Source organism: Lissotriton vulgaris, chromosome 3_1 (genome assembly GCF_964263255.1).
Source record: "Lissotriton vulgaris chromosome 3_1, aLisVul1.2, whole genome shotgun sequence".
NCBI lineage: Eukaryota > Metazoa > Chordata > Amphibia > Caudata > Salamandridae > Lissotriton > Lissotriton vulgaris.
In genome coordinates, this window is record NC_141689.1 from 1,826,868,725 (window position 1) to 1,826,891,465 (window position 22,741).

At 42.7% G+C, this 22,741-nt stretch overlaps 1 protein-coding gene across 3 annotated transcripts in view; it reads left to right on the forward strand.

Moving 5' to 3' along the window:
• ARHGAP10 (Rho GTPase activating protein 10) overlaps positions 1-22,741 on the forward strand; it is a 1,108,509-nt gene that overhangs the window by 395,250 nt on the left and 690,518 nt on the right. For all 3 annotated transcript variants that reach the window (XM_086962271.1, XM_086962272.1, XM_086962274.1), the window contains exon 6: positions 8,434-8,544. In XM_086962271.1, coding sequence (XP_086818397.1) covers positions 8,434-8,544 — 111 coding nt within the window. The remainder of the gene's footprint in view (positions 1-8,433; positions 8,545-22,741) is intronic.

Here is a 22,741-nt window from a genome sequence, read left to right on the forward strand (position 1 = left end):
TAAGTCCCTGAGATCCATTAAAAAGAAAACATGATAAATAATCTATAAAAGTGTAAAAAGATATGAATAGTTATTTATGGTAATAGCAACAGGACAATTGATCATTCATACACAGTCTTAGGATAGCTGATACATAATTAACCGTTCGATTAACTAATTTAACATTTTTCATGTGCAATAAGGGCCACATTTTTCCTTCTTCTTGAAAAAGCTAGTGAAAAAGAGGCTGTCGCGAAACATATAAATGGATCATAGAGTGTTTTTATATACAGTAAAGCAAGGCGACATTCCCTAATCTTAAGCTTCTTTATAATTGGAAGTATAAATCTAGCTTGTTCCTTCTCGTGAAGCCTGCAGTAGAAAAATATATGCAGTCTCTTTGAATGCTGACCATTGTTGGACCAACTGTGTGTTTTTTTTAAAACTCTTTTTATTGGTACGATGATCGCTAAACATGGAGCAAACATGCCATTACATCTTTTCATTTTACATTTTTGCATTCAAGTTTACTTTTACATTTTATGTTAATCCTAGATGACAAAATCCTTTACATCACAGTATTGGTCTTATAGTACTCGGTAAGTCTGCCAGGCCCACCCAAACTTTCTCCCCTTTTTTAGGGCACCCTCTAATCCTCTATATCGTACATTCTGCTTGCCAACACCAGTCTAGGACTTTTTCCCATTCCTCCAGAATTGGGACAGTTGTCGCCCCCATCACCTTGCTACGTTCCGTTTTGCTACCACTGTTGCCAGTCCAACTGTGTCTTTTCACCCCCCTAATTGACAATCCCTGCTCAGTGACCAGTTTCAACAAGACCTCTGCTTTAATGATGCAGAGGCCAAAGCATTGTCTTTCAGGAGTAGGGCCATAGGCAGACAGCAATGCAATATTGGGCTTTTGGAGCAAGAGAGAGGCAAACCAGTCTTAAACTATTTTTCTTTCAGGCAGCACAGAATACATTTTTAAATGTTACAAAAATCTACTTTCCTTATTGAATTAGATGTTTTAAGCCAAGCGGAAATACCTTTTAATGATCACTCTAGCATTTTCCCAAACAGAGATTTATAATAATGATTTTCATCCGTTTTTCAGCATTACCTATACAACAAACATCGTTTTTTGGCAATTATTCATTGTAAAGGCATACCATTGTAGCATGCCACATTTTATATATTAAATACCCAGCCTTATGAGCTACATGGCTCACCCTGAGTGGAGTTATCTAATACATAACAATAGGTTTCTTCTGTATGGTAATGGCACTTCTCTTCATCATGTGTCACTGCATGTTCTAAACTGCCGCCCATCTAGTTCACAGACATATTTTTGTTATATATGTAAGTTATACACACTGCAGCCTACATATGACATTTAATTTTCATGGCACTGGTCCAGTTTCTGCACAAGCACACAATGTCTATACTAGAAAGTTAAATACATCAGTTGGGTGAAACCAATTTTACAGTACCCTTTTAGGAACATAGAACATGCTGATTGGCACTGAATTGCAATGTGACCATGCACTGTCAAAATATCCGCAAAATTAGGGTAATAAAAAGGTAATAAATCTGGGGATACCAAACGTAAATAAGTCACCAGGAGCTGGCTTTCAAAAGTGACTTACAGTGTTCAGATAAGGTCTGTGCTCTGCATACTTACATACAATTATTATGTTTAAAAAGTACTCTGTTTAGACCTGTGATATAGCCAGACAAATGCTAGGTGAGCAGCAACAGATCTGTTACTCCCACAATTTCGTTAGTGCACACCATCTCTGCCACAGCATGCATATTCTCACAACAGATCACCTGCTCGCATTTCCAAACCTGTCACAGGTACTTCCAATTCCAAATGAATTGGCTTATTTTCTTTTTAGAATGTTCACTAAATGCCTACCAAGTGTATGTCAAAGTAAAATGGAGATTGAATGAGTATGTAGCCGTTGATACATTGTTATGTTATATTGTCCATATTTACGTAGCACACTTCCTGCCATTAGGGAGGTGTTGCAGCACTAATGAACCATATGAAGAATACTTTCCATTAGAAAAACATTTCTCTCCAATTGCTGTAGGGCAGGTATCCAACCCTTTCTGTAGTGAGAGTTACTTCTGATCAGTGAAAATCATTGTGAGGTACTGAAGGCTAAGCAACTCATGCATTGTTACCAGACACCCATACGCCAGTTTCATTTACTTTAATCCTAAAGTCCATGGAGCCAGATACTAAGGTCTGAACAAAATACCTTGTCTAGGAGCTCCATGACAGGGCTGCCATGTGTGTTATTTTTTTTTAATTTCAATAAGTTTTTTATTGTTTTTACATACACATAAACATACACATAAAACATAAAACATACACTCCTCATGGAAAACTTGTTACAGTGAGTACCTGGGTTGTATTTACTTGAGGCCCAGGACATACCTGTCACCATATTTGGCACAGTTACATGTATAACACAAACATACAACCATTTTCATAATGGGAGAAATTTAAAGCACAGAAACTTGTTCTGCTAAAATGTTTATAATATAGAAAAATGTTAACTCTTTAAATTTCTTCTACTTAAAATAATGGCTTATTTTTCAGTTATAAATATGGTATCGAGTCTACCAGCCTCTGTGATCAAGATCCCTACTGTGTGTAAAGGCAACATTTTAAATGGGAGAAAAGTAATCTGAAAAGTTAACTTTCTTTTTTTATGTGGTTTCCATAAAACTCCTATTTAAATTTTCTCCCATTTCAAAGTGTCATATTTACAAACAGGAGGCACCTTGCTCCTCCTTGCCTGAAGACACGGTGCCATATTTATAACAGACAAATGCAGCCATTTGTTTAAATGAGAGAAATTTAAAGTGAGAACGAATGCTTCATAAAACATTACGGCGTAATTGGCCTAAGTGAAAGTAGAAAAAACATTAAGGCTTTATTTTTCTTGGAAATATTTTTCATCACTTCAAATTTCTCCTAATTAAAAAACAAAATTACTGTATTGTTTGATTATAAATATTGCCCAGTGTCTACTGGCCAATGAGAGAAGGAGGCCTGCTGTTAGTAAATGACACTTTGAAATCAGAGCAAATTAAAATGAAGAGATAATCATCAAGGTAACATTTCATTTTATTTTTTTACCATTTAAAAGCTTCAGAAACATCATTCTGTCCTCATGCTCCAATATTGAGTTGACAAGGACTTTTATTTAATAGTTTTAAATACCTTAGTGCTTCAGCTGTTCACCTCCGTGCCCCTGAGTCATAAATCTGACTGAACACTGCCCATTAACAGGATCTGCTATCTGCAGCCTGATGATAATAATGTAAAATAGACACAGCCTTTCATTAACTTTATTTATTTATTTATTTATTTTTTATCTCAAAATATTTTTATTGTAAATAAATTTGACATATACAAACAGTTTGTCACAATTCTTGACTGCTTAGACCAAAATATAATGTCTGGCTTGTGGTGGAGCACGAGAGAGAAAAAAAAGAGAGAGAAAGGGTGGGGGGTTATCGTTCCAGGTGGGCATCCAGGGCCGCCCACATGCCACATGTCCCCATCCAGGGCCGCCACATGTCCGTGTGATTCGCCGGGTGGTGGTTGGCGGTAATGTTGTCGGCCCCTCGTAGAAATGTTACCCAGTTGAACCAACGTTTGAACGTGGCTTTACTCGTGTTTTTCCAGTTACCTAGAATTGTTTTGGGGGCTGCGGTAAGCAAGACGTAAACTAGTTCGCGGTTCTCTTTGGAGTCGAGCTCTGTGGCCAAGAAGGCCATGGTTATGCCTGGTAGGCCGCGTTATATGTGGCAGCCTGTAAGCGTGTCTATGAGTTCGTAAACTTTGCACCAGAAAACCTTGACCTTGGGGCATTCATATAGGATGTGAGCAAGATCCCCCCTTGCTTTGTGGCAGTTCCAGCAGGTGCCGCTCTCGCTGGCTCCTACTGTTTCTAGCTTGACTGGGGTCCAGTGTAGTCTGTGTAATAGCCAGTATTTTGTTTGGGCTAATTGTGGGGTTATCTTGTTTTTGGATGCTGAGATCCATAGTCTGGCCCTTTCATCTTCGTTTAGTGGTCTCTGTAACTCCCCTTCCCAGAATGCTAGTGTTTTGTTGTTTAGTGTTGTGAAGCGGGGGTGATGAGTTTGTAAATGCGAGCAGTTTGGTGGCCTGTCTTGTTTAGGTTTTGTGAGTACTGTATGATGGATGGTTTGTGTTTCGAGAGGTTAGCTTTGGTGATGGCTGCCTTGATCCTGAGGAATTCATAGAACTCCTTGTTTGGTAGTTTATGCGTGCGCTGTATTGCTTCGGATGTGAGTGGGTTGCTGTCTAGCTCTAGTTGGGCCGGCGTCGTGATATGACCCTCTGCTTATTTAAAAATGTACTAAAGGCTGGGAGCTACTCTGTGTGTAGGAACTCCTGGTATCTCCCAGTTGACTGTTTGGAGACAGCTGCTGTATACAGTCACTAGCAAACATTCTTCTAATAGTGTTAAATGCCCCATTGATGATTTCGGCAGCATGGCTCTCTGTGCAACACTTTGCATTATGTGTTGTAATTGTCAACCCTGTGAATATGTACACACTCAGCACTTTATTCCCACCGAGAGTGTAATGTGTAGGTTGACACACTGTATGTTAGTGGAACACAAGTAAAAATGAAATGTTAGAAAGTGGATGGACAGCAGTCGAATCAGTAAATGTACCAATTAAAATTACAAATAAAAAAGTTTTCCTTTTTAACAGGAAAATTGTTCAATTTTTTTTTAATTGTAGCCACGTGGCTTATGGTCTCATAAAACACGTCTCATTGACAAACCACACCAAGGTTAATCTAAATTACAGGGAGATGCTCGCGGATGTAAATTATCACAAATCCAGTGTTGATGCCTACAGTAGTGCAGACTTTAAAGTAATCCGAGTTAAGTGTAGTTCTGTTTCATTGTATAAGTAGGGCGTTCTTGTGATGGATACCCTTGCGGGTGATAGTGCGCTTTACAAATACACATAACATGGCATGACATTTGTCTGCCTCCTTTCTGTTGTACGATCTAGAACATCAGTGCACTGTGTTCAGTGTATAACTGCTTCCTGATCTCTGACCCCCTCCTCGACTCCTCCCACTTTATTAATCGTCTTTAATGAGGTCGTCATGTCTGTGTGGAAAAGCTGTGAAATAACATGGAAAACTTGCAGGGCTCTTTCAACTGGGAACGTCAAAATAGTTTCTTTTTCTTGGCCTGCCGTCATTTCCCGTGGGGTTGCGTTGCAGCTATTGTCAGCCTTGTTTTTCAGAGGACTGCAATTAAAGAATGCATGAGAAAATGAGGAAAGGAAGTCACACGGACCTCTGCTGAACTTGGGTTATCTTTGCAGTAAAAGAAGCTAGAAAACATACACAAAGCCGAACTCTGATCTTTGGCTCAAAGTATATTTTCCCACCAATGCCACACCCTTTTCAAGAGATCAATGTTGTAAATATCTACACCCTTCCTGATCTTCGGCTAAAGGTAAATGCTCAATAAATGTTGGCATGGCTTGTGCCAACAGACATTTTTCTGAGATGTGCGTTGCATCTTGTTTTTGAAAATGTGCTTGAGTGGCCTTTGTCATTCTTTCTCATGTCAGAGTAGTGTGGGAAAGTATTTTGTGGAGCTGCAGTCAACATTTGTACAAAGAATGTTCTTTATTAGAGTGCTTGTTGTGCTAAACTTGACGACTGCAAGGACCTCTACTCTGACCACTAAAAAATACAGGCACAAAATTCAACTTGGCCGTAATCAATCAATGTAACTGCTCTTTCAGGTCTACAAGAAATCCCACCTCACCCACCTATTGGAAGATCTTTTATGTTTTTCGTTGAATACATATCTCCAAATACCACAGAGCGTACGCAGTGTTTTTAAAGTGCAGGCTGTGGTCAGATCATCTTACGCCTAACCGTGCTTAAAAAAACAAGTACAGTTAGCTCGGAATTTTTTTTTCTCGGAATCTGTGAAGTAGATTCTGTTCAAACTCAAAGCAAATATAAGAAAACATTAGAATATAGCCTTAAAGCCCGTAGTGGGCTATACCGGCTATTAAAGGCTAGCCCCAGCGTTATAGGCCCAAGCTGAATGTGAGGGCCTTTAACAAGGAAGTATGACTTATATAGCCGGTATAGCCCAGCTACGAAGGGCTATAAGGCTATCAGAAAATTCTGCCACTAGAGGGCAGAATGTTCTAACAAATTAAACAAAGGCATCTTGAAGCCCAAGGGGATTTGCATCCCCTGGATCTCCGAGAGGCCTTTGTGAAAACATTGGAATGTTGCTTTGCGGGCCTTTACCGGCCCATAGAAGCACGGAGCACTCTATTGTCTTCAATGGAGTGCTCCACATTCCAGTGTTCTAATATTGGTTAAATCTCATTACACAAAACTTGATAAATCTTTGGGAAAAACAAGATCCAGTCGGAAGGAAAACCCAGCTGCACGTCTCTCTCTCCCTGCGTAGAAACACTAATTGGCTTAATCGATTATTAGATGTCAAATAACCTTTGTGATCCAATATGTCTATGGACAGCATTGCATGATTCACAACATGTTGTAACCCCAAGACAAACATGTAGTCCCTGATTCAGGTAACAGATGAAATACAGAGAATAATGGGCATATTGTCCATGCTGTGTGTGACAAGCTCACACAACGCAAAGGTTTTCTTTTTTCCCAAATTACACTTGTGTGTTGTGGAAGAGATCATCAGCAAGGGTTAGCTTGGCACTGGCCAGCCCTGCCGACTTGAGCATCTCCTGTGCTGATGAAAGGGCAGGTACCACAGATGTCAGCAGAGCCTTCACTTCCCACAGTGCATACATATAGGTGATATGAATGTACCTCTCACGATGTAGTGTATATGTGAAACTGAAATGCATGCCTTCGAACCTTAAACAGAGTTGGAAATTGAAAATTGCCTAGCTAAATTCATGCCATGCCTGTATTGGGCTGCGTGGTATAGGTAGAGGTCACGAGATCAATGGCTGGCAAGTGCTGTTCGTTGGAGTCCTCATCTAGCCAGGCTTTGAACAGGAGAACGTAAACACAGCTGAGCAAGTATCTGTATATTTTGGATGCTCCTAAGTATGCCCTAAATAATGCAAGTCCTGTACACTGAACGTATTTGTGCACAGTAAGTTGAATATGCGAGTGGTCTTTCTGAGTAGGTAATTTTTAGGTCTAGCCAAGCTATTGTGTTTTTTTATTTTTTTATTTTTTAACACCTTAAGCGCTGCCGTCGGCCAACGGTCGTCACGAGCGCAACCTCCCCAGTGCTGCGCAAGACCGTTGGCCGACGGGCCAGCATTTGTTAGTCGAACGTTCAGCACTGGGCGCTGAACGTTCGACGCTCTTACGGTGTTAAAGCATACGAGGAGGGGCTTTTTGCCTGTGGGCTGAATCAATTTGTCAATAAATAAATAACGACAGCACAGGCTTTCTAAGGCTGGACCAATTGGCTTTGCCTATGCATTTTTACTAGAGCGCAAAGCACACGTAAGTGACAACGTTGTTATGAGGGTTACAGTCAGTCGTGGCCGTAACATCACAAAGGTGGGGGGTGGTGGAAGGGCTGGCAGGGGTAGGAGAAAAAAAGAATATATATTTTTTAACTTCCCATTTCCCCCGCAGCCTCCGACGCAGATGGACGCCTCCCACCTCTGAGCTTTCCCAGCAGTGTCTAGGAAGGCAGAGGCTGCTCAACAAATCCAGACTCTGCTCTGCTGGGATAGCAGCGTCTGGATCGGTCTGAGCGGCCTGTTCTGCTGCTCAGACACTGCCTGTGAGCCTGAGGCATTTCTCCAACCCGGCTGTGAACACATCGGCATTGACCGCAGAGCTGGAGAAATAGAAGTGGGCATGTATGTTTGGCTGGCCTGTGACGGTCAGCCAAACATACTAGCACACTTCTAAGTGCCACCACCTGCGTGTCATGGCCCGGCCCGCCCTCCACACATGTCAAATCCAATCAAAGAAAAATTACATTATATTTTTTCATTATAATTTTATTTTTCTTTGACTGGCTCTGACAAGCGGGGCAACGCTCCTCCGCCATTACGGAGGATCCGCCCCTGGTGACAGTTTACCTTACTGTATGGTTAAATAAGTGGAATTCCCTATACAATCCAATATGATTACTTGTGATGGTCAAATACTACATATATGCCCTAAGTAAAAAAAATTTAATGACTGTGACTAGTAATAGCACTAGTTTCACTGTGGCCACGTACATGTTTCGCTTATAACATTTCTAGAAATGTGCATCGTGCGGTAGGCGAATTAGGCTCAAACTCATATATGTACAATTTCCAAGGCAGGATTCCCTTTTGCTTGCAGTGTTTATATGTACAAACAAGTATATAGTACGTCTAAAACGTTCAACAGCTTTATTTTTGCACTTAGGCAGACAGCCAAGTGGAGCAGAATCGACAACACTTCTACGAGCTGTCCCTGGAATATGTATGCAAACTACAGGAAATTCAGGAGCGCAAGAAGTTCGAGTTTGTGGAACCTGTGAGTAGAAGTGCTTTTAAAACACACACTGTTGCTTACACTCTGATCTATGTATTAATATTGTGCCTGTAACAAATCAGACCAGACCACACGTTATACTGGATAATGTAACCTCAGCTGAGTGCATTCTAATGCCATAGAAAGCTCGTCTGAGCCTCGTGCCCATATATGGTTGGTTATTAAACTCCCCAGTGACTCGCAGTATGCTTCTAATGTACATTGCGGTGCTTTATCCCATATAAAACAAATTGTGAACAAGCATGGTGACGCTATCAAACTGTGGCACAGTGTCAATAGATTAACCACTTTATGCCATATATCACCACATTGTTTCGATATATTGTAGGCAGACACAAACTGCTATATTTAAATGCCAACGTGCTGGAAATTCCCCCAAGAAACAGGGTCATGGTTGAAAATTTAAGCTGACCATTTGGATCCAATTGATGGCATATCGCTCAATGGACATTTAATAGATTTTGATGTATTAATGTGTCTTTTGGCATCAGTTGATACTTTATTTAACTTGTGAAACGACCCTTCTTTCTTAGTGGCATTTATAAATCAATACTTAAGAAGCTGCAACTGGATGAGGTAGAAACTATATCAGGTCAAATTAATTTACCCCCCTGGGGAAGTTCGAAGTTAAACTTGGACAACCGCCCACTAGCTCTATTATGTGTCTGCAGGGAACACCTGTTTTTCGTTGTTTGTTTGCATCTGCCTTTTTTTTTGTTCTCTGAAGCTCATGAAAATGAAAACAAGAAAATAGTGTACTACAGTAATTTCACCAATGGCTAAATGTTCTCAATTGCAGGCTGAAAGCGAGTGGTACGGGTGTTGATTTGAAATGTACTTTTTAAGGGACGAGGTTTTCCGGGTCCAGAGTGAAAATCGACGTTGTGCATTTGTCATGTTACATGTATGGTGTGTTGGGGAGCGAGTGATTATAAGATTTCGTGTTTGGTTGGAAGGGCCTGGAGGCACAGTTGGGACTATGCGGGAAGTGTTTTAATATTGTGTGTGGTTGGTAGAAGCTGATCTTAAACTGTTGCTTTGCACATGTAGCTGTCCTTGAGTGCAATAGGGCTTTGCGGGGGAGTGTCCGACCAGCGGGAGGCCTATTACCCCCGGGGGTTTTTGGGGCCCCGGAAAGTGGGGGGCCGAGGAGTGGCAGAGCCAGCACTTTAGGTGGGCTGGGCCCTTTTAAGGGGTGCTGCTAGAATCGGGCTACTTTGGGCTGGTTGGGCTTTCTTGGGCTGGGGGGGGTTTATAGCCGGACATTTTGTGTCGCTTGTCACCATTTTGGTGGTAAGTGACACAGCAGCCGGGGGGGTCCCTAGCGAGCGTTTCCCCCCCCCCCCCTCGCCCCCCCCTCCCTAATTTTGGCACTTGTGGTTGCCTGGCGCTTGGGGTTCCTTTTTGGGTTTTGTCCGGTGGTGGGGATTTTATTGAGGGGTTTTCTTGGGAGCCGGTGCATCATAAGGAGTGTTGTAAGGGTTACCGTGTCACTGGAACAGGTGCTGGTGTGTTGCTCGTCAAGGGGTGTTTTCCTAGTCCATGGGGGAGGTCAGGGTAGGAAGGCCTGGGGTGTGTCTACAGGAGGGGGGAGATATACAGGCGACAAGTTATTTAGTCAGGTAGTCAGGCAATGTGCAGTTTGGTATATTGTGGTTATGTTATTCTTGGGGGAACCATTTTAGGGGTGAGGTGGGGGGCTGTTAGGCAGTTCATATTTAGTGAGGTCTAGTTTTGTACGGTACAGGCCAAGGGTTTGTGTTTTTGTAAGGTGCACCTGCTTCCAATAAAGCAGCCTTTTTCACACCTTATTTTGTGTCTCTGGTCGGTGTTGTCTCCCCCCTCCTCTCCGGATGGGCCCCAAAAGAGAGTAAGAGATAGTTATATATGTGGTTGAACCTACCATCTTTAAAAGGACTTTTGTTCCAGTTCTAAGGATCTTAGATCTGTAGCATATATGTCCTTCTTGTGATGGCTAATGGTTCTGACGGCTGGTTAGTGGGGCCCACAATCATCTGCTGAGAAAGAGGCAAGTTTTACTGCCTTCCTGAATTCAGGATGACCTTGAATATTTCCTGTCATGCTTGGAGGAAGTTCCATAGTTTTGCTGCCTCCAAATATGTGTGTTACACCAGTGCATATCTTTTTTTGTTGTTGTCCTCATTCACTTCAGAAAAGAAAGAAAAAAGACAATGTGTCCATTATTTCTGCCCTTCTTTTCGGGAGAGATACTGACCACTGATGGGCATACTAATATAGGCGCCCGCCTTTCTGCGGCTTTCTCTCTCACATGGTGTAAACACTGGAACTGCTTGTGATTTCAAATTGTGACCAGACCCTATAGCAATTGAAGAGTTTATTTGCCAGTGTAATCATTGGACATATTTTGAGATCAACCTTTCTGTGTTCTCCACCTATAGTTGTAACAAATTCCAGAAAGCTTTCTTCTTTGACTTTTTTCCAGATAAGTTCATCCTAGACATATATGTGAGGGACTCCAACCATTCTGAATACTGTGGTGGTATATTACTCACCCATTTTGGACATATCTCTCTCCTGGCTAGTAACGATGCATAAAACAACATATCTCTAACCCTGCTCACATATTCATCAGCAACACCAAAGATAACCAGGGGAAGGTTTACCTTTATATGCTGTGTCGTTTCTTCTCTATTCCAGAAATGACTGATTGCGGGACATTGATAGAGCATATGCAAGTCCATAGCTTTTTCTAGCCCGCATTTAGCGCAGCTGGTTCGGCTTCCTTTCCCCATCTTCGTTAACTTCTTGGGTGATTTATATGCCCTACGGAGTGAAAAAAGTTGGTTCCTTCTTAAAAAAGCAGGTTTGACAATGTGGTAAAGTGTACGCATAGATACTTGCCAAATGTTCTGCAGCTTCTCCCTCGGCAAGTAATTCCCCCACAGTTCCTCGGCCAAAGTGAACTCTCCGTCCATGGTGTACTGAAGGTGCCAGTACCATAGTGCTACTTCCTTATTTCCTGGTGGTTTCATTACCAGTTGATCTTCTATAATATTGGCAATACCCAGTGTCGATTTTTTTGGCTGTGCTCCCAGCTTTTCAGTTGTGAATATTGGAACTTCGAGAGAGTCCCTGCCATCAGCCCATTAAAATTGTGCCAAGGTAATAGTTTACCTTCTCTTGTCAAGTCTCCCCAGACTTTAATGTCAGCGACATTGATTGGTATTGCCAACTTGTCCTTGAGACACTCAGGGGTTCCTGGTGACTCCCAGATTGGAGCAAAGTAGGAATAGTAATCCAGTTTTGTGAGGCGTCTGGCATTATTACCATTGACTGTAGCACCTTTAGTTTGACTTTCTTAAAAAATGTGGGATTCCCAAATTTGAAGAGAAAACAGTCGGATTCTATTTGGCACTCCTTTAACATTTCTGTATACATTAGACCTATCATGGATCTATCCGGTATCTTTGTAGGCATTCTGGAATTTTGTAATTGAAAAGCCCATGCGTAGTATTGGATGTTTGGCAGGGTTAGCCCTCCCTTCTCCCACCTCCTCCTCCTCCACAGTTTTTTTCCATGAGATTCTAACCCCTTTGTTAGCCCAAGTAAATGAATTTATTGCATGTTGAATTTTTTGTACAGTCATTTTATCAAAATGAAGAGGTATGGGATCAAATATAAAAGTGATATTTGGTAGGATAGTCATCTTAACCAAACAAACTCTACCTAAGATAATTAATGGGAGGTGTACTCAGCTCTTCATTAGTTTAACAACTTCTTTAAGCACCCTCCTGAAATTATTCTCTACGATTACACTAATGTCCTGAAATATCCTAATGCCTAAATATCGTATCTCCTTTTTAGGTCTCGCTGAAGCAATGCGTAAGACGCAGTTCATGTGATCTATGCGTGTGCACGCTAGCCACGTCACACACCACCATTTGTCTGTGCCTCACATCAGACTTCAAAGGCTGCCGCTTCCCCCCCCCAATCAGATTTCAAAGGCTGCTGCTCCCCCGCCCTGCATCAAACTTCAAAGGAATGCGCTCCCGCTCCCCCACCTCCCGCCACAGCCATGCCGAGAGCTTGTTTCTGGACGAAAGTGAAAGCCTACCATGCGGTAGCCTTGCTCCTCAAATGCTGTTGCTGTGTTGCCATCTCTCTAGGGACACGCAGCTTGAAAACACTCTACTTGCTAGCTGAAATGCTACATCTGCTATGGTTTGCCTCTAGACACGTTGATCCTTCGCAGACTGTGCTGACTCTGCCCCTCCTGATTCTGAAACTGACCAACGCAGTCACCACCAGTCTCTTCTCTCTGTCTTATGCCTCTCTGCCACCATTTACTTCGGACCCTCGCACCTCCTCACCCTCACCCACCCTCACTCACCCTCACTCACCCACCCTCACTCACCCTCACCCTCTCACACCCTCACTCACCCTCATTCACCCTCACACCCTCACCCACCCTCACACCCTTACCCTCACCCCACACCCTCTCACCCTCACACACCCTCACACACCCTCTCACCCTCTCTCACCCTCACACACCCTCACTCACTCACCCTCACTCACTCTCTCACCCTCACACCCACACACCCCTCACCCTCACACCCCTCACCCTCACACCCCGCACCCTCACACCCTCACCCCTCTCTCACACCCTTACCCTCACCCCCACACCCTCTCACCCTCACACACCATCACTCACCCTCACTCACCCTCACACACACTCACTCACCCTCACACACACTCACTCACCCTCACACACACTCACTCACCCTCACACACACTCACTCACCCTCACACACACTCACTCACCCTCACACACCCTCACACACTCACACACCCTCACACACCCTCACTCACCCACCCTCACTCACCCTCATACCCTCACCCCCCTCACTCACCCTCACCCCCCCACACCCTTCCACCCTCACCCTCACACACCCTCTCACCCTCACACCCCCTAACACACCCTCACCCTCCCTCACCCTCCCTCACCCTCACCCTCACACCCCCTCACCCCTCCCCACACTCCCCCTCACACCCCCTCACCCTCACACCCCCTCACCCTCACACCCCTTCACACCCCCTCACCTCACACACCCTCACACCCCATCACCCTCACACACACTCACCCTCACACACCCTCACCCACCCTCACACACCCTCACACACCTCACACACCCTCACACACCCTCACTCACCCCCACACACCCTCATACACCCTCACTCACCCTCACACCCTCACACACCCTCTCTCACCCTCAAACACCCTCACACCCCTTCACCCTCACACCCCCTCACCCCCCTCACACCCCCTTACCCTCACACCCTCACACACCCTCACCCTCACTCACAAACACTAACACTCACACACCCTCACCAGCATAGCATAACAAAACATAGCATAGCATAACAAAACACAGCATAGCATAGCATAACAAAAAAAGCATAGGATAGCAAAACATAGCATAGCATAACAAAACATAGCATAGTAAAACATAGCAAAACACAACATAGCATAGCATAACCAAACACAACAAAACATAGCATACATAACAAAACATAGCATTGCAAAGCATAGCAAAACATAGCATAACAAAACACAACACAACAAAACATAGCATAGCATAACACAATAAAACATAGCAGAACAAAACAAAACAAAGCATAGCATAACAAAACATAGCATAACAAAACATAGCAAAACACAACAAAACGTAGCATAGCATAACCAAACACAACAAAACATAGAATACATAACAAAACATAGCATTGCAAAGCATAGCAAAACATAGCATAACAAAACACAACACAACAAAACATAGCATAGCATAACAAAACACAGCCATAGCATAGCATGACAAAACAAAGCTTAGCATAACAAAACATAGCATAACAGAGCAGAGCATAGCAAAACATAGCATAGCATAATAAAACACAAAACATAGCATAGCATAACAAAGCATAGCAAAACACAACAAAACAGCATAGCATATTAAAGCATAGCAAAACACAACAAAACAGCATAGCATAACACAACACAACAAAGCATAGCATAGCATAACAAAACAAAGCATAGGATAGCAAAACTAAGCATAGCATAACAAAATATAGCATAACATAACAAAACATAGCATAACAAAACACAACAACACATAGCAGAACAAAACATAGCATATAACAAAACATAGCATAACATAACCTAATACAAAGCATAGCATAACAAAACAGCATAGCATAACAAAACACAACATAGCATAGCATAACAAAACACAACATAACATAACATAGCATAACAAAACAAAGCTTAGCATAGCATAACAAAGCATAGCATAACAAAATATAGCATAACAAAACATAGCATAGCAAAACAAAGCATAGCATAATAAAACACAACAAAACATAGCATAGCATAACAAAACAAAACAAAGCATAGGATAGCAAAACTAAACATAGCATAGCATAACAAAACATAGCATAACATAACAAAACATAGCATAACAAAACACAACAACACATAGCATATAACAAAACATAGCATAACATAACCTAATACAAAGCATAGCATAACAAAACATAGCACAACACAACACAACAAAACATAGCTTAGCATAACAAAACACAACAAAACATAGCATACATAACAAAACATAGCATTGCAAAGCATAGCAAAACATAGCATAGCATAACAAAACAAAGCTTAGCACAGCATAACAAAGCATAGCATAACAAAATATAGCATAACAAAACATAGCATAGCAAAACAAAGCATAGCATAATAAAACACAACAAAACATAGCATAACAAAGCATAGCAAAACACAACACAACACAACACAACACAACAAAACATAGCATAACAAAACACAACAAAACATAGCATAGCATAACAAAACAAAGCATAGGATAGCAAAACTAAACATAGCATAGCATAACAAAACAAAGCATAGGATAGCAAAACATAGCATAACAAAACATAGCATAACAAAACATAACAACACATAGCATAACAAAACATAGCATAGCTTAACAAAACACAACAAAACATAGCATAGAAAAACAAAACATACAATAGAATAGCGAAACATAGCATATCAAACACAACAAAACATAGCATAGCATAACAAAGCATAGCATAACAAAGCATAGCATAGCAAAACATAGCATAGCATAACAAAACAGCATAGCATAACAAAACACAGCATAGCATAACAAATCAAAGCATAGGATAGCAAAACATAGCATAGCATAACTAAACAAAACATAGGATAGCAAAACAAAACATAGCATACAGCATCACTCCGCACCACCACAGCATCACTCAGGGGCACCACAACATCGCTATGCGCTACCACAGCATCACTGAACGCCACAGCATCACTCGATCGCCATCACAACATCACTCATCTCCACCACAGCATCAATCTGTGCAATCATTCAACAGCACCTTTTTCAAATATGTTCTCTCAATGTTTCAAGCTTTATTACAAATGTAACAAAAAGATGTTAATATTTCACTTCTGTTCTTGGATTATCGTCACAATAAAATACACTGAACATAATCTTCACAAAAGTTATTTACAAAACTTTAAGCTATTGCAATTATAAATTATAATAACTTTTATTTAACTATTAATTATTGAAAATAATTAAAAGCCATTGTTATTTGTAAAATCAATACATGTAAGTCACGTAAATACAACCCATATTGCATTACAAATGCTATAGGTGGTACATTTGCGAAAGTTATAACTATTGGCATTGTAAATGACAAAGCTATTAATTTCGTTATTTCCAAAAACAAAACATAAATAAAAAAATTGTAATTTACAATACCAATAGCTCAAACTTTCTTCATGCGAGACCTATTGCATTGCAAATGCTTGTTTATTAAGGAGTTACTTCCTGCATGATTCCATAACATCACTTCTGTCTTATTTTCATTCAAGGATTACCCCAACACTTCTTCAAATTCTGTTGCTACACGTAAAATTGTTGGTAATGCAATATCCAAATCAGTTGAGTAAACCATAAGATCGTCCGCATATAGCGCGACTTTCCTTACCCAGTCTCCCAGACGAAAAGGTGGAATGTCAGTTGTATGCCTGATTTTAAAAGCGAAAGGCTCCATATCTTTTTGTAGATTGCGACAAGCACCTAAGTTGCTAGCCTAATGCATAGGGTTCTGTTTTTTGATGATGGTCAGAATTTTAATAGGATGAAAGATACCCCTTTTTGTGCAGATGGTCCTATAGGGAATATGCCTCTTCGCTCCGCATGTAATGAATTTCCATGCTGTCACAACGCATACCATTACTCCGCAAGTTTTTAGAACGACTTGCGGAGGAGGGGTGCTGGATGTTGGAATAGTAAAATGTACTATTCCAACTCTAGTCTGTGCGGACTTTAGGGAAGGTGTTGGATTTTAAATCCAACACCTTCTCCCCCTCTCCGCAACGACTTGCGGAGTAATGGTATGCGTTGTCACAATGCGGTCATTGTAACGACCGCGTTGTGACAGCATACGGACTCACGGATGCGGGGTGAAGGTGCTTCACCCTATAGGCAATGCAGAGTCCTTGAAAGAAGAGGATCAGACCATGGGTAACCAATGAAGTGTTTGGAGGGCTGGTGTGTTGTGGTTGTGGTAGTTGTTTTTCTGTTTTATTTTGGATTTGTTCTAGTCTTTGCATTATTAGTGGAGAAGTGTGGCTCACTGGTTAGAGCAGGCAGACCCTGAAGCAGAGGTCAGACCCGGGACCAGGGTTCAATTCCCGACGCGGCAGGGTCTTGAGCGCAAATGTCCGCGGACTCGATAATTCTCACTTCGGTGCCTGACCTAATCATGGGTTCACACTCTGCAACTCTGGGCATTAAGCTTGCTTAATCTCCACAACGGCCCCCCGCGGCGGGATGCCTGGCTTTCACCTTGGGGATGCCTGTTAGGGGCTATCTCACAGGGAAAAGCCAGGACGGGTTCCCAAGGCAAGCGCCGAGATGCCTCCGGGTAGTCGAGCGCTATATAAGAACATACAAAAAAAAGTCGAGTTCATTTGCGTTATATAGCCAGTACATGAGCATTATGGTGGTGCCCTGGAGCTTCTCTAGGAAACAGAGGAGGGAAAATGCATCAAATATTTTGCCTTGCAGAAACAACTTCCTGTGACTAAATTCTGTTTAGGAGACTACAGAAAAGCTCAAGGCCATGGTTATTCACAGATTTCCTACTTCAGTTCATGTTGCTGATGACAGTACTAGATCCTATGGTAGACGGCTGTATCGTAGAAAGTTCTTTTTTCAGTTATCCGCAGGTCAGATTGCATGTTTTGGAAGAATTAATTTTAAGGTGATTAGTCGAGCATTGAAGTTTACCCATATTTGTGCCGAAAGGAAGATGTTAATGATGCCAGAGAGTATACTAAAACATAGTGCACAATGGCTCCTTATATGCCATGGTTCTTTCAGTCATGGCTGCCACATTAAAGAGGTGGTGAGGTGGGTGGAGGGAGTACGGGGGAGTGCGCTGGGAGCATTGCAATAAAAATAAAATAAAAACAAAACGTACCTGGAACTGCCTCCAGCCTCCCACGTCGCACTCCGCACAGTCCTTCCTGGTACCAATAAGCAATGGGACCACGTCACGGACTCCCTGCAATCCTTGCGCTGCTCTCACGTGAGAGCAGCCCAGTGACCGGTCTGAGCAGGCAGGAAAGAGGCCCTGCTCAGACTAGGGAGTCTGTGAGGTTTCTCCAGCCCAGCTGCTCAATGCAGCTGGGCTGGAAAAAACCTAAGTGCACATGTGTGTTTTGTTCCGCCTGAGACGGGCGGCCAAAACATATATGCGCACTTAGGGAGTGGAGTGCACATTGAGCTCCTCCTCCCAATGCCCCCCCCCTTCCCTTCGCAAGCTGGCTCAGAGCCGGAAAATGAAAAATAAAACATTGCAATTGTTTTATTTTTATTTACTGGCTCTGAGCCAGGCATTGGGGCGATGCTCCTCCGCCATTGCAGAGGAGCCGCCACTAGGTTCTTTAGCTGCATTAGGAGGCTGAGGAGATGTACTTTGTTGAAGGCTTGCAGACTGGTCTAAGAGTAGTAATTTTTTCTTCACATGCAATTTAGATTCGACTCACTTCCTGTGACCTCTTTGACAGTGTGGGAGCGCAGGTTTGATATACAAGCGAGGAGGCTTTATGTATTTACGAACAGACTGAGTTTTATTGTAAGGAGTAACAAATGTTCGTGAGTCAAGATGGTGTTCTTCAAGTTCCTCTTCTAATGGTGGTGTTGAGGGCGATGTTTCTTGCTCCTTGTCTTCGGAGTCAGAGGGATCTCCCCCGGAGGCTCATAAAAGAGTAAAAGAAGGAGCCGTCAGAACACACGCTCCGGTGTATGTCAGAGAGGTTAACCCGTCACCACGCCATGAAGTGGTCAAAAATAAAACAGAATACTCTCTTCGGGGCAGGTGGGCCGTGACAAGGGAAAATGAGTGCCTAGGGAGGTGACTTGGGGAAGGGAAAAGGAATGCAAACGAAATTGAAACACAGGATCTATTTCCTTTAGCACAACCAAAGTAAGATTCTATATGCGGACCTGCGTTCCTACTACTGCCACAGGGTGACCACTTGTCCGTTTATTTGACTCTACTTGAAAAGAAAAAGGCACCTCGGACCTCTTTACATCTATTTGGGCTCATGTTACAAACCATACACGGGGGAAAGTTTACCAGCGTTTCGTGTGACACCCCGTCCGATATTGAAGAGTGCCCTGCCTATCACTTTTCACCAAATATCAACTTTCACAACCCCCCTAGTTCACTACCCGCCTCCCTTGTTCCTCCCTCCACTTCTTGTGGGACGCTCTCACTCATCAGCTCTGCCGCTCTCCAGAGTTGCGGCCGCTCTACAGCATCCTCCGGAGGACTCCACCACTCCTCGCACCAATGCTCGTACGTTTTCGCGTTCACGGCGTCTCCTCTCCTCGGTTCCTCTTCGCTGGCTTCTCGCAGGGTTTCTTCTCGTCTGCCTTTCCTTCCGACGTCTTCACTCCTGTTCCCGCGCTGCGAGACTGAACGCCTTCTTCCTTGTGGTCTTCTTCTTTCATTGGGCTGGGCTAAGCACTTCCTGGTTTACGACCACCCACTTCCGGGTTCCTGCTGAGGGCTCCCTGTGGAGAGATGGGAGAACGGCAGGGTCTTTTCACTGGATCCGGCGTTTTCTGACTGCCGTACGACTCATGAATAAAACTGGGAACCTCTGCCCATGGGGATATACCCGTGAGTCCCTCCTCACAGACAGCTTCCTGGCGACAGCCATCTATTCCATCACAGTTTTGTCCTGGCTGTCCTCTTGCTATTGAGTCAATTGGCTGCATATTTTAGCCTGTCCACTGTATCGGTGCCGAGAGGCAAATGGCTTGTACCAATTTGCAAATGCTTCGGCATTCGTTGCCATAGCGAGACACTGCGCATTTTAAAATCTGATCCCAGTTTCCTGGTATTCAGCGCAGTAGCAAAGTTTCTTGGTAATATTTGGGCAATTTGAAGGTCTGTGTTGAAACTGTAACATCATTATACTTGTCTATGTGTAGTTTTTTAACGACTTCTTATGGTGTTTTAATTGTCTATTCAATCTTTGTGTAACTATGAAATTGGTGATTTTAATTGGTTCAGTTTGTAGTGCTATTTTCATCAAATGTGTGATGAGAATAAGCCAGCATGGCGGCCTATGCCGTTTACACTTGTTTATGAATAGGCTCTTGCTGACCCTGATTCTTATCACTTCTATGTTATTTTATCCTTTTACCACATTTTTAAGCATTGGAGTAATGTTTTTAGTTGATTACCAATGTATTCTTGTACATACCTAAAATATTTGTATGAATTGTACACACTTGCACGTTTATGGTCTGATGACCGAAATAAAGTTCATGATGAATGATGATCAACTTTTTTCTGTCTACTATAGTCTTCAGGTTGTCCCGGCTGGTATTCAGTGTGGATCCTGTGCCTCTTCCAAGGTGGGACCCTTTTTGATGGTCTGAAACTAGTGTGTTTTCTTCTAGGAAGTTATAGGTGTTGACAGTAGAACTGTGACCTCTTCTCCTTTGAGCACCTGCTAATTTCCAAAGCAGTGCAACTTACTTGAACTTGGGTCAGCAAATTTGCATAACGTGTTCATATATTCAGGTGGTAAACTGGCAATGTATAGAACAACCCGGGTATTTGTGGGATGTGACAACCAGAGAATATAGGCCCTCTGTTATTTTCACTTTGTGATGTTTGTCTTGAGTATAAATAGTTTATTAAGGCTTATTAAGCTCATAAAACCTCATACAATATTTACAATAAAAGTTCAATGTATCCCTCACCCACCAAATGTGGTATGCTTCATCATAGTTTCAGGTTTCAAGTTTAAGCTTAGAAATGTGTCGCATAAAACCACGTAAAACCACATCCACTCAGAAGCTGCGGCGGCCCAACACCAGTTACAGTCCGTTCCGAAAGTCTTATTCCAAGTTGATGATGGTCAGAGTCAGTACGGGATAGGCTTCCTAGCTGCTCTTCAAAATGTGCCCTTCGAGCAATAAGTGTCAATGCAGAGATCGTCAACTCATTAGCTCAGGAAGAGGTTCACGCCTGTGTGTCCTGTATTGCTATATTTGTTTCCACCTTTGTAAGAAAGTTTACAAATCATCTGTTAAATTGCGGTTCCCCTGGAGCAAAGCAGGCCAGAGCAGCCAGCATCTGCTTGTGTATTCTTCTTTGATTTAAGAGAGCTCTTAAAAACTGTCTGCATTTCCCCGTTAGCTCCGTGCAAGAGCATATCAGATGTGTCTGATAATTTTTTACCACTGTTGCATAGATTGCAAACATTCTGTTTCCAATTTTGCTGCCATGGGGGAAGGTGTAGGAGGGAAGGAAGCAGACCTAAGCGATACTTCAAAAACTTCTCCCGGATGGTATTTGTGTACCCGGTCTTAAAAAGTTTTGTTGATGTGCTGTTGATCTATAGCTGTTAAGAGTTACCCAGGCACGGGCTCTGCATGCTAGTGCGACCTTATCTTCTATCGATGGAGGATATTTTATTGTTTTTCTGGCCAGTTTTTTAAAGCCCAAGGGACTGGTAGGAGTTTTCCAGAACTGGGTTAGTCCGGTGACTTATAATGATTCATGGAGATGGTCTCTGGCAGCCGAAGAATCTTGATTCTGCAGGTTCTGCCACAGATGAAAGTTGAGGGTGTTGCCTTCCTGATTTTATTCCAATTTGTTTATCTAGATCCCCACCTTCCCAGAGTCTGCCTTTGAAGGCCAAATTCAAGCCTAATCTGAGCCAGAGAGGGGCGATTAAAAATTAATCTGTATACTCTCGTCATTGTACTGTCCAATACTCTGGCGTCTCTTCCTCTCAATGGTCTGCTCCTATACGCTCTGGTCAGTAGCAGCTTGGCTTACGCTACCCAAAGTAATGGCGCCAATGTTGGTCTTGCCTATTTCCTCTTGCGATTTGTGAGCGTTATGGACAGTGCCAGACCTCTCTGCTTTATTGCTACTTTCTGGGAAGAAAATTATCAATTTTTGTTGCTGATTATTCTTCAAGATTTATATGCATCTGCAGAGTCGATCCACATTTTAGCCCAGAACCAGTTCGGTGATCTTTTCTTATTATTGGTTTTCACCGACATAGTCCTGTTTTTTTCTAGGTTGATGGTCAAACCATTTTAAATTGAGTACTCTTGCATGTTATTGAGTAGCACCATTGGGTGTTGCCTTTATTTCTTGTATCAGGTCCATCGCTGTAGCTAACTTGTCTTTTGTGGTGTAAGGGGAGTATTTGATTCTCTTATCATTGACAGTGAACAGAGAATCGGGGTGAGCTCTGCGCTTCGGTGCTCATGACAGCTCCACACCATCATGAGCCACGGGCGGCGTGTGCTCATGACAGCGTGGTACTGTCATGACCACGCCTGCTCATTAATTCGCCCGCAGAGGCGGGGAATTACTGCCGCATGGGAGGAGCGGCGGCAGTATGATGGCTCCACACTGTCATGAGCACACGCTGCCCGTGGCTCATGACTATGTGGACCCGTCATGAGCACGCAAGGGGTTAAAAAGAGTGAAAATACACAATGACTCCTAGATTACATCCAACTATCAAAGCATCCAAAGACCTCCTCCAGATTAGAGAGGG